The 13,288-nt window shown below is 32.7% G+C and overlaps 1 protein-coding gene across 1 annotated transcript; it reads right to left on the reverse strand.

Annotated features, from left to right (window-relative positions):
• Positions 1-1,377: 1,377 nt before the first annotated feature.
• LOC112058240 (dolichyldiphosphatase 1) lies at positions 1,378-12,924 on the reverse strand. Its single transcript, XM_024098947.2, has 6 exons — positions 12,673-12,924; positions 12,483-12,583; positions 11,806-11,984; positions 10,763-10,990; positions 10,317-10,451; positions 1,378-9,745 (listed from the first exon to the last, which is right to left on the reverse strand). Exons 1-5 carry the CDS (start codon positions 12,767-12,769, stop codon positions 10,319-10,321), a joined length of 738 nt encoding a protein of 245 aa, XP_023954715.1. The 5' UTR covers positions 12,770-12,924; the 3' UTR covers positions 1,378-9,745; positions 10,317-10,318.
• Between the last annotated feature and the right edge of the window lie 364 nt (positions 12,925-13,288).

Here is a 13,288-nt window from a genome sequence, read left to right on the forward strand (position 1 = left end):
ACTGCAGCCTTTCTTGATCAGTACTGTTCATCAACAAAAAAAGAAAAATATGAGGGTATAACTCTCTTTTTTACTTTACGTCTTTTGACATCTAATAATAATAAATAAGTTTTAAAATGACAAGCGTTTCTACCTTCATTTCTAATTTATTCGTTGGAAAACAGTACCTACTCATCAAAAAAAAGCTGTAGTATAGATAGGTAAATAATCTATATATCTATATATATAAAAAAATGAATTGCTGTTCGTTAGTCTCGCTAAAACTCGAGAACGGCTTAACGGATTTATCTTATCTTGGTCTTAAAATGTTCGTGGAGGTATAGGGAAGGTTTAAAAGGTGAGAAAAAATCAAATAATTTCCGGGAAAACCCTAAAAACTGCCCTTTTCTATTTCCCATACAAACGTTTAAGAGTCAAGCGGTAAGGGTAGGGTAGGGGTAGAGGTATAGAAGGGTAGAGTAGGGATAGAGAATAAGTGCACTTATGTCAAAACGAAGCTTGACCGGGTCTACTAGTCTTGTCTAAAAATTACCTACTTATACTGTAATTAATGAATTATTGTCACAAAAAAGCCTGCGCTTTTAAGGATAATTTCTGTACGTTTTGATTTTCCCATAGTTAATTGTAATAATAAAATTGTAATTGTGTAATTACATAAATAAAAATAAAATAAAACATTGTGTATTTAAAGGTGTGCTAAGTGACTACGAAGCTGACACAGAAGCAACGGATAATGAAGAAGATGCGCCAACACCAACCATTAAAAACGAAAATATAGATGAACCTACGGAATGAAGACATAATTCATAGATAATCAATAAAAATATTCAAATTAGGTATCTTGTGATTTAATTTTAAAGGCAAAATTATGTTGCAAAATATAAGGAAGATAAGTGCCTATTTCATCACTAATAGGCCGTACAGACTAATTTAGTATTTTAGTAGAGTACGAACAATTTTTGGATTTACCACCCAAAAATCGTTTGTACGACTTTCGACTAAAATACTAAAGTAGTCCGAAGTAGGCCTAAGGTCCGAAGTCTAAGAATAATAAACGAAGCGTAGCGATACGAATTTTTTAAATTATAATTTCAAAAACTATATTTTATTATTATTTCTCTTGGTGACATTTTTCACCGGGATATAAATGTCGGGTTAAAATCATCGACAAGTATACCTTTTTTCAATGACAGTTTGTTCAACATTTTATATTATGTAGGTAGGTATTAATAACTACCTACATAATATAAAATAGGTATAATAGGTAAAATAAGTAGGCGCTGTGAAGCGCCTACCTATTAAAAGGTAGGCGCTTCACTGCGCCTCGTCAAATATTCGCCGGCGACGGCATCGGTCAAAGAAGAAAAATTAAAAATATTATATCAGAGAAAAAAAATATATTTTAAGCATTCTCAATATATTATACATATAATAAGTAGGTATTTGTTAACCACTTGTTAACCGTATCGTTTGGCTCACAAGGCTATTCGACTTGAGTTTTTATAACTTAATGCTACTGGTTACAAAAAAAAAACAATATACTCCAAGCACAGAATAATGATGTCCAGTCTTTACAAGAAGCGTGGTGAAGCCGGTGAAACCCGTAAAACAAACGTCACGCGTCTCTTTGATATCCGCTTAAATACAAACTTTTCATAATTTGTATTTCAAAATTTAACACTAACGACAATTACGTAAATTAATATAATAATAATCTATAATTACCAATAAAAAAATACTCCATCTTATTTCTTTAGTTTTCGTGAACAGTTTTTAATATATTTAAAAACACAAGACGCCAATATACAAGAAATAATTCTTGTATATTGAAAATTACTAATGCGCCGCTAGATGTCGTACCTACTGACTCGAGAATGTATTCGTTTTTGCATTTAGTATTAGGAACGGCTACGACACTGTCGTGTTCCGTGCGCACTACCTCTGCTGCTAATACTCTGCTATTCTTTAATCTGTAACTCCAAGTATACAACAAGGGTTCGTATTTTATAATATTGCTTAACAGGTATTCGATAACAAAATATTTTCTGTGCTTATAGGTAACAGATATGCTGGAAGACTAAACACAATATCCTGCGATAAATTTTCGTCAAAAAAGTGGTTACCTAGGTAGTAAACAATTTCCGACGAAAAATTAACAGCACGTACTTTACCTATCTGTTCGTCGAAATAAGTATTGGGTGTTAGGACACGAATTCATAAAAATAAGCTGAATGTGGAAAATATAATAATTAGAGACTTATCTAAGTACCTCATTATATAAATAAATAGAAAACAGAATTTTTCAATACCTATTTTAAATTACAATTAAACAATTTTTCTATATACTTTTTATGTAAAGGCAATGTAAGAGAGTAAATAATACAAACTAATATTCGACCAACTTTGACATTAATACTTAATTGAATATGCAATTTCGAAAAGAAAAAACACTAATTATTTTCCAAACCAGTGTACAATTTTTAAAAGTAACCATTCTGTTAGGTTTTCGTGTTAATTAGCCCTTGAAAATTACTAAAATTATTTATTTTAAAATTAATCTAAATATGTTATTAGATATTTTATATTTGTGAGATGTATGTACAGAATATCTGATATGTACCCTTTTCGAAATTGCATATTCAATTGTTAATTAAGCAAATTCAAAGAGAAAATACATATACCTAGTAGGTATCTAATAACAAAAATAATTTAGTGATTATTCCATTGGATTGCAGTAACTTTTTGGTTGCAGAATCTTAAATACATCGAGTAGGTACATACAGTTAAGGCCGATACACATTCGACGAGCTGCTGTGATATTTGTTACTGTCAATTAACTAATATTGTATTGCCAGCATTAAAATATTACGAGTATTATAAACCTCTGCTCTCCTCGCCTCTCGAGTTTTAGTTATTATGATAATTAATTTCAACTTTTTGAAAATGCCAACAAATCTTTAATAGTTTGACAGTAAACAACACCTATCTTGCTTCATCAACTGTTTGCCGCCATTTTGTGGATCTTATACTGTTTCTACGAAATTATTTAGTACTAGCGGACGCCCGCGACTTCGTCTGCGTGAAAGCCTTATTACTACGCCTACCCCTACCCTACCCCTACCCTACTCCTACCTTACCCCTACCCTACCCCTATCCTACTACCCCTATGGTAGGGACCATGTGACGGCGACGGAAGCTTAAAAAATGGAGTAACTTCTCCCATTTTCTTAACATTTCCCTTCACTGCGCTGCTCCTATTGACGGTAGCGTAATGAAAAGTATACTTTTACCTGCCCAGGAGTATGCAAAATAATTGTACCAAGTTTCGTTAAAATCCGACGAGTAGTTTTTGTTTCTATAACGAACATACCACGCGACGGAAGCTTAAAAAATTGAGTAACTTCTCCCGTTTTCTTAACATTTCCCTTCACTGCTCTGCTCCTATTAATTGTAGCGTGATGAAAAGTATACTATAACCTGCCCAGGAGTATGCAGAATAATTATACCAAGTTTCGTTAAAATCCGTCTAGTAGTTTTTGTTTCTATAAAGAACATACAGACAGACAGACAGACAGACAGACAGACAGACAGACAGACAGACAGACAAAAATTTTACTGATTGCATTTTTGGCATCAGTATCGCCCACTAATCACCCCCTGATAGTTATTTTGGAAATGTATTTCATGTACAGAATTGACCTCTCTACAGATTTATTATAAGTATAGATTAGTCGAGTACGAACCATTTTTGGGCGGTAAATCCAAAAATTGCTCATAGTCGACTAAAATACTAAAGTAGTCCGAACTAGGCCTTACTTCTGACTGTAATCTTTGTATTCTTTGTAATCTTCTGACGCGTACAAATAGATAACGAATTAATATACCTAACCAAACTGCCACATGTTAATACGTAATTACGTAAACAATATTATAATAAAAATCAATTCCATTTGATAAAACGACAATTGTTATAAATGGAAGAGTATCATTGTTTCAACACCTTACGATCTAGACACAACCTTATATGTGACTTTACTATCATTATCTTGTAATTGTATAGATACAGAGCACACCCAGTAGATTTCTAGTGAAATAGCTCTTTCAAAGAACTTATGAATTAAGCGACGATTTATTTAACAAAAATTCTCGCACAAGCTAATTTTAACTGACGTGTTACGGACATATTAACTAATTTTGTATGACTATAATAAATCGCTGAGTAAAAGGTACACTTAAAAACAAATTAACTATTTTAGTTTTGCTGCTAATGTTGTATTACGACCATTACGAGCGATGAATACAGTTTGTGTCAAATAACTTTATCGCTTTGAAGTTATGCAAATGAGCGCGAATACAACATTCGGATTCGGACAACGCACTTCAGACCAGCAATGAACTTCTTAATTGCAATTTTCGAAAAATAATTATACTTTCTAAGCGTTGACGCATCTTTAATCTATATTTATAAATTTTTACTTTTTAAAATATTACGGAAGAGCAAGGGCCGTTTTGTGATAATGTTTTAATCTTAATCTTAGGCAACTAGACTTTATACTTGTAAGTACCTACCTACAATATAAAAGAATTTACCTATACAGGAAGAAATTTTTTTTAGTACAGATATTTTTATATTTTGTACATAAACAAAATTTAATGAACACGTATTTTTTCTTTAACTCAAAAATAACAAAGTTATCGTTAACTAAAGTTATTTACGTTTAAACAGAATTTAAGGGTCACCCTATCGCTGTACTAGGTAATAGGCAATTATACAAAATCAGCTGGTAGGTAGGTTAGCGAGCGCCCGCGCCGAGGGCCGTTGACCTTTGTGCGTTTATTTTATTTTTGTTTGATACCTATTATTTTTTATAATAATTAAAGGTCGTCACTTTTGAGCTGAGTACCGATATTCTCTTCATACTTTATTGGGCTTAGGACCATCAATAATGCCTGAAGTGCATGCGTAATAATAATGAACTATCTATGAACCTATGAACTTTCCATTGAAATAATGAAATACAAATGATGATTATTATTACGCAAACTTTTGAAAACACTTGTTCCTCACATTAGGCACTGCGGGGTTCAGGATTCCTTGGGCTCGTAACCTAGGAACATAATACAGTCGCATCATTTCGTAATATTCGCGATTTGAAAATCCCGACATAGTGGCTTGCACATGCGATTTATTAATTAGGTAACTTAAATGCGCACGCGACGGCAGATTGTCTGTCACTGGTCGCCCATCGGCAATTCGGTAGGCGTCTTCAGGGATTTTTCGATCCCCTCACCTCTGCCACCCCCGTCAGCCGTAGTCGAAGCGATATGCCTACGGCCGGTATTTCTTTGTCGGCGTCTTGCAAAGTGCCGCCAGCAGTTGCGCAGTTTGTTTGGTAATGTGTCCATTATTTTGTTATTTCTGAGACATAAATTGAAAAAAAAATATTACATAAAATGTATCGAACTGTTTGTAGATTTATGTTCTATTAATGATACAGAACCACGAAAAAAAATATCGGTACTAAAGTCCGAATCACGCTGTATGTAATGTACCCAATCGGTTTATAGAGTTTTTGTTTGGAATCAAATATAGCAATTATGTGATAAGTGATGAGCACCTTAATAAATGAAGTCGGTGCTCCTGACTGTATGGGTACGATATTACAACTAAACCATCTTGTTAGTTCTTTACATTATATCCATGCTGCCAATAAAAACAATCAATAAAAACAAAATCATTCTACACTAGAGTTTGGCTATTGAAAATAGATACTGAAATCGCCCGCCAAATTAAAAAAAAAATCGGAGTAAATTCTTAAAATTATAGTGCAAATATTGGAATATGTAACTGAGTTCAATTCTTATAGTATAGGTAGCAATGAATTCACAAACAAAAAAATTATGAAAATGCCTGTTTTTTTAATTTTTTTAAATGATTTTAGCGGGCGATTTCAGTCTCTTCTTTCATCAGCCAAACTCTATTATCTAAATTTTAACCTAGTTAAACTCTGTTACAATTGAAACTACTAATAAAATATTTTTAAATTGCTTTCAATATATCCCGCAATTTTTTTTAATAATATCTAATGATTTAAATTCAATTTAATTAACTTTTCAACGATCTTAGTAAGTTAAATTGTAATACAGAAAATAATTAAATGCATTATAATATTTTATTGCAGAGCATAATTCGAAAGATTATATTATTTACAGTTCTTTGATTTTATTATGTACAACATGTACCACATAAAGTAATTTAACTTAAGTAATACATTTCTCAGTTTTAGTATTAGTGCTAGCGTTGTTACTATTTTATACATATTTTAATTAATATAGTAGTTATTGATCCCTATGTATTTATTGCCTTCAATAGTACATTTTATAACACAAGATCGTATATCGTGTTACAAAGTAGGGATTTTAGAGTTTTTCTCTCAAATCCCAACTATGATCTTGCTCTAGTACAAAATTTAACTAGTAAATGTAATTTAAATACTAAAACACTAAACCGTTTCCTAGCATGACATTAAACTAATTTTATTATGAGAATTATATGTTACGACTTGCTTCTCTAATCTATTATTTGCTATAGTTAGGTATAAGGCTCCAAATTTTTAAATTCATGCTTCATTATTTTTATTTTTATATTATGTACTCATATATTTAAATCATTTATAGTTAATTTTTAGTTCAGCTCCCCTATGATAACGTGATGTTTTTTTTTATTTTTGGATGTCAGACAGACTTGTAGTCACTTTCTTTCCGTCCACCATTTCTTACGACAAAATTATCTTGTCATCTCTTGATGCGCACCTTACCCGCGCTACAGACATTCAGTTTGAATTGTACAGTTTTCTCTAATCGAAATTTCAATCAATGTCATTAGAAAAAACTGTACAGTTAAAACTGACAGACTAAGTAATTTATTTTGCAAAAAATATCGGAAGACAAAAATATTATTGAAAGTGAGGTATATGATAGTACATGATAAATTAATAAGATATGTTGAATTCTAAAATCTATAATGAATATATTTTACGTCCATAAATTCATATATCATTTATACAAATAGCAAATCTTGTAGCAAAAACTAGAAATTGTTGACCGTTTTTTACACCATTCAACTACACAAAAAGGTATTATGGAGTTCTTTAAGCGACGAACAAGATTACAACTAAGAAACATCGATTCTATAGAGACAGCTTTTATAATCGCATTAGATCATTGATCATATACTTTGACAGAAAAGTAATATTTAGCGAGGAGGATCCTTATGTAATTAATCTGAGCTGTTTTCCGAGAGACGGCGGTGTAACCCCACTGACTTCTTAGCTCAGTAGATAGGTGTTCAATGAACCGACCCCAGGATTCGAACCCAAGTCTTCGTGATGCAAAGCCACATAGGCTAACCATTGGACTAACGAGCCAGTTTTCGTCAACAAGTTTCATTAAATAATATACTCGGGTCATAGAGATAGACCTTTTGTCTATAAATCAATACTACACTGCTTTTAGAGATGTAAATTCAATTTTGTTTACAGTATTACGTGTCATAACAAGCTACCTATAAGTGTGTCCGTGTGTCCCATTTATGGAGACTTGCTTAAATGCAAAAGCTATGAGTATTTCTTCGATTACATTTTATTAATACTTCGTATAACTCATGAAATATGGTAGATTTATTTATTTATAAATAATAAATGAAGCATTGATTAAGTTAACTGGTTGACATAAATATTTCACATAATTACAGGCATTGGTTTCGGAAGAATTTTATATCATTAATAAATAGTTCGTAAAAAATTACAGCTAAGATCACCTAGAGCCTAAAATACTCTACAGTATTAACTAATATAATAAGTTGTACTTATATATGTATAAAACATCATAGCAATTTACAATAATAACTGGAAAACTGGAAAAAATATGTATTTTTTTTAACTACTTAATTATATTATACTAGGACACAATATACACTATTACATGACATTTATGAATATCCTTAAACGATTTATTAATAATCCACATTCCATTAATTATGACTCTGCTTTACAGTATTTATTTAAGACCTGACAATATTGTAAACATACATATTATATTAATAATAAATATAAACCGAGTTACTTTTAAAAATGTACCTAATAATTAGGAAATTAATATACGTAATCAATTGTTTTTTTTATAAATGTAATTACTATTCTCAAGCTAAAGCTTAGTAAAACGCAAAAAGCTTAATAGAAGTCAGATACTTTAAGTATCTTCAAATCTTTATACATTGTAGTTTTATTTAACGACAGTCACATACGACCAAGTTACTGTACAGATTAGGGTTGTGTTCAGTGAAAAAATCTCAAAACCTTAATCATATTATACCAATAATCAATGTTTTTTACTGCCCATATCCCTAAGACATAGTTCGGACTTTAGTATTTTAGTCGCTTGTTGTTTGTTTTTACTTGATTTTTGATTTAGATTTTGATTTAGATTGTTAATACTCGGATAAAATACTAAAGTAGTCCGAACTAGGCATTAAGACTTGTTCGGACTACTTTAGCAGTTTAGTCGAGTAGCGTAAAATTTAGCTGCTAAACGTGTCCAAACACAAAAAATGTAGTCGAGTACGTTAGTAAATAGTTTACTCGAGTCAATCCATTTTAATTATTTAAACGGGCGAGCAGCGCCTCCCACCACGCGTCCACGCTCACTGGTTCATCGACTAAACAAGTCCGAACTTGGCGAGTTAGTCAAGTTCATTCGTTGCTCCTAAAATCATAATTGACGTTTCGCTGGAGCGAAGAAACACTTCGTCGTCCATTTTCGCAATTTTCAGCAAGTAGTTTAGTTACGCTACTCGACTAAAATGCTAAAGTAGTCCAAACTAGGCTTAAACGCGCTGCAAACCTGCTGATGGCTGGCGTATGCAAGCCGTTATAATTTTTACGACGTCCATTTCCTCCATGAAAAGGTATACAAATACAAAAGCGCTAGAACTTTTTCTATGCAACACCTTTATAAATATATTTGTCTTAAGCGAAGGCCACATTAGCACGTCTAAACTGCGTCCGCAGAGGTTTAAAATCGCATACTGCGTCTACAAGTCTTGCTCAAACCGGCTCGGCTCGGACGTACGGTGGACGGACGTTGCATTCTTAGAAGATCTCGAAATCTCCCAATATGTAATGCTAATGAGGGTTACCACGTCGAATTAAGGCAGAATGCAAATTTTAAAGCCACAGCAGACACAACATGCTAGACGCACTTTTTTTTGCATGTTGGATTATACATAATGATATTTTCCACAATATCGCTGCAGGTAGCGGCGCATCAAATATTGTTGCATGTGTACCAGTTTGATTTTTTTTCGACCTGGGAAATGTGAAAGCTTGATTCCATCATCTATTTTTTTATTTTTTATGCAGTAAATTTTGAATTTTATTAAAAACGTAACTTATTATATTACTTATACTTATAATATTTCTACAGGTTTTCGTAAAACACTTAAGCGCGCTTCACACGTGTCTAGTTAAGCCACACCTGCAGCGATATACTCGGGGTAGTTTATGTTCTAAAAAGTTCGTCAATCTTAGATAAAACAAATAATATGTGTCAATGCGTTAATATTGAGCATGGCTCTAGTCTGGATATGATGAAGCCGCCCAGTAGAGCGATGACCCCCGCTGCGAGGAAGCGTCACGCGCGCAGCCGGGCGTGGCCACTGGCGCACGGCGCGCGCGCGCATTCGTACCTAAACATCACAGACTACTGCTTATCTATCTGTATATGTATACAGGGCATAGACAGGAATATGTAGACGGTCTATCGAAAAATTAATAATATCAAGAGTAAGAAGGCGCGATTGGGAAATTATTAAGGTGTGAGCAGGGCGAGACATGTTTTGTCTCCATTAACGTATATGGGTTTTCTGTGTTCTCCAATGTTATAAACTCGAAACATGAAAAAGTTGTGTGTACAGTTATATGGTGAATTGCAGTATACTTGGCTGTAATAGCCGTGGTGAGCGAAAACATCCAAACATAACCTTTCATCGGTAATATGGCATTTTTTGTCTCTGTATACGACAGCACCGACTCCATAGTGTTTTCCCTCCACAATACAGGGCACTAGAAACGTATAGCGATCTTTTTATGGTCGTTAGTAGGGATCATTAGCTATCAAATTGAATTGGGTTATATTGGGAAATATTGTACCGATTTCGAAAAAATGGAGAAAGTGGTAAGCATAGATTTTAACGGGATAAAATGTAGCCAATGTGTTGCTCCAAGGTTCAATTTATCATACTTAATATATAGGTTTACCGTCATTGGGTAGGCTTAAGGGCGGCCAGCTTGCGGCCGCGTGTCCTCGCTTCCTGCCGCGACGTCGTGTACTCGAACCATAGCACGTTGGGTATCAGTGTAGTGTCCCGTATCATCAACATTTCACACACTTTACTGAAATCACAAAAATTCATACATAAAACCGACAGTCTGCAGGTGTATTTTAAAAAAAAAAAACAGTAGCTAGTTCAGATGAAAGAATTATAATTTAGATTTAGAAAATAAATATAGTTACATTTGACAAGACATTGGGTACAATTAGTAACAAAGAATTTTTAAATATTCCAAAATAGTTTACCGTGTTTAATTTAATGACCGATCAATATTTTTGATGATTAGTTCTTAGTTCTTCTTTAAAATTACAAAAACAAAGTAAAATAACAAATAATAGTAGACATTGAACTACAACAAAAAGCGATACTTACAGGGATACCAGCTGAGGGAATAATGGTGTTAATATTCTATGGACCACCGTAAACCATATGGTGGCAAATACAAATCCCACAATACCACCAACAACTACTTGCGCTGTTGTGTGGTAGTGAAGATACACTCTTCCCGCGCATACAATTAAAGCAAGAGTAAAACAGCTACCTACTATAATGATTCTCCACAGTGCAGATATTATGCTGTTATTGTTTATATGATGCAACCTACAACAAAATTGTACAAATTTTATTAAAATGGTTTTTGTCAGTGATAATTATATTAACACAGTCATATGATTGGGTTTAATGGTCCAGAGACTAAAGTGATAAAGGTCCAGATAGCATGAGTACGGTGACAGTCGCCTATATGATGTTCATAACACATACAATTATTGTAAATTGTGGAACCAGCACCATCCTACATGAAACATGGAGGCTGTCAGACCACTGAAATGAGCTTTTTTAGGTCTCCAACTCAACATCCGTTCACCTCGCCCTATTACACTTTTTGTAAGCCATACACCACAGTACAGTACAATTTACTATCCAAGTGAAGGGTTTGTAAAGAAGTTTTACTTCAAAAATACACAATGAAATACAGTGTAAACTCAATATAATGTCACTCGATTTAACAACAATCAAAGCCACACCAACATGATGTGGCTTTGATTGGATTAGCTTGCCTTCTATACAATAATACACTTTATTACACCCACTCTCCATAACAACAATTAAGTAATAAAAAGTAATTTTCAAGTTACCAAAAGCTACTAGCCCATAGTAAACTTTCTAAGAAATTTGTTATTTTGTTTACAAATTGGTATTGCATGTGTAAACTGTTACATGACTAATAAGTAAAAGTCATGGACTTAGTTACTCACAAACTTTTAAATTGTAAACATGGCTGGTAAAAAAGTCTTAAAAGTTTTACTCATAAATTTTCTTCATTTCATTTAATGACAACTCTCTATTATGATATAAAATGTACAGTCCTTTTAGTGTTGTTATATAGAGTTTACACTGTGTCTTGTTTTTCTTACCTTATAATGAAAAAATAAAGGACATATATGCTAAAGAACCACACAAACTGAGAGTGTGACGATGGCATTCCATATTCATTATACAAGTGCCCTCTGATCAATGGCCTGGACTCACAGATTATATGTTTCAATACTATATTCAACACTTCATTGATAAGGGTTCCAATGAAGAATGCTATCTGCAATGAGAAATATTTATGTTATTGTAATTCCACAAACAAAATTTCATATAAAAAGAAACTCCTTTTGGAGTGTTTTTGCAAATGCACATGCTTCATACAAATTATTTAAGTCTGAGAGTAGGAGTGACAATAAACAGATGTTATAGATATGAGTTAATAATTTTTTTAAATAGTGGATTGCAAATCTGCATGAGTTTTTTTATAAATCCAACAGCAACATATTTCAATATAAAAAGTATATTGCCTATGTTCTGCTTCAAGGTCCAATTTATCTCTATTCTCTATATCAAATATTATATATAAGCCATAAAAAGGTGACAGACGGACCGACTTTCGCATTAATAATATTGGTATGGATTATTTATGTTTAAAAATTACTTACTAATTAAGCACTCATTTTGTTTACCAATTGAATCAGGTTAATTTAAGTGATAAGTATAAATGAGAGCCCATAAAAATGTTATACCAATGATGAATATGATTCAAAATACTTACTGTGTGCAAATCTCTCCGAAATAAAATTAGAGTAACAAAGCCAGCGCCAATTCCAAACGGAGCTAAACTTGTGAAGGCAAAAAACTTGCCTAACAAATCGCCTGCAACAAAATTACAGTTCTCATATCCAATAAATAAAAAGAATTCTCTTTGCTATCGTGTTTAAAGTGTGTAATAAAATTACAAGTACCCTTTGGATATTCAACCAAAGTAAGAGAAAGAGGTTGCCATTCGATTTCTCCATTACTTAAAAATTCTTCGTTTACTGGCGTTGCAATATTTTCCATAATTAGTTGTTTTCACATGAGAATGGGACAATACATATAAATAATTAACATATGAACAAGAAGAATTTAGATTACAATTTTTAATAACTACAAGTACAACACGAAAACGAAATTACGAAAAGTTCAACAACCGTGTCAAACAGCAAACTGTCAAGCATCAACTGTCACTGTCAGTGTCAATGTCAACTGCCAAATTTGATAACCACGGCTATCGCAATTTAATTGATTATCCTTTGGATTAATTATTTACATTCATCGATTAATCGCTAATTCTGTCGATAATATAATATTCTGTCGATAATTAAAAGATATTATAATTTCTATGAAAATATTTAGTCGTTATTTATTGTAGTTATTTTTATTTTTATTTTTTCTCTTAAAAATCCTCCGTGCTTAACTTCTCTGTCTACAGCACCCACTTGTACCGAATCGTAAATCTATGGAAGAAAAACACTTCGGACGACCGTGGACGACCGTCATTTCTCATTGGTCATAATCTGTCATAATATAATCGCTATT

This window comes from Bicyclus anynana, chromosome 3 (assembly GCF_947172395.1).
Source record: "Bicyclus anynana chromosome 3, ilBicAnyn1.1, whole genome shotgun sequence".
NCBI lineage: Eukaryota > Metazoa > Arthropoda > Insecta > Lepidoptera > Nymphalidae > Bicyclus > Bicyclus anynana.

What these genes read in the sequence shown, in the direction of transcription:
- LOC112058240 (XM_024098947.2), bottom strand. Translation starts at nt 12,769, where the DNA reads ATGGAAAATATTGCAACGCCAGTAAACGAAGAATTTTTAAGTAATGGA. An exon ending in TTTGGTTGAATATCCAAAGG is followed by an intron (nt 12,584 to 12,672) that starts GTACTTGTAATT and finishes ATTTTGTTGCAG; the next exon opens with GCGATTTGTTAGGCAAGTTT. An exon ending in TTCCCTCAGCTGGTATCCCT is followed by an intron (nt 10,452 to 10,762) that starts GTAAGTATCGCT and finishes TTGTGATTTCAG; the next exon opens with TAAAGTGTGTGAAATGTTGA.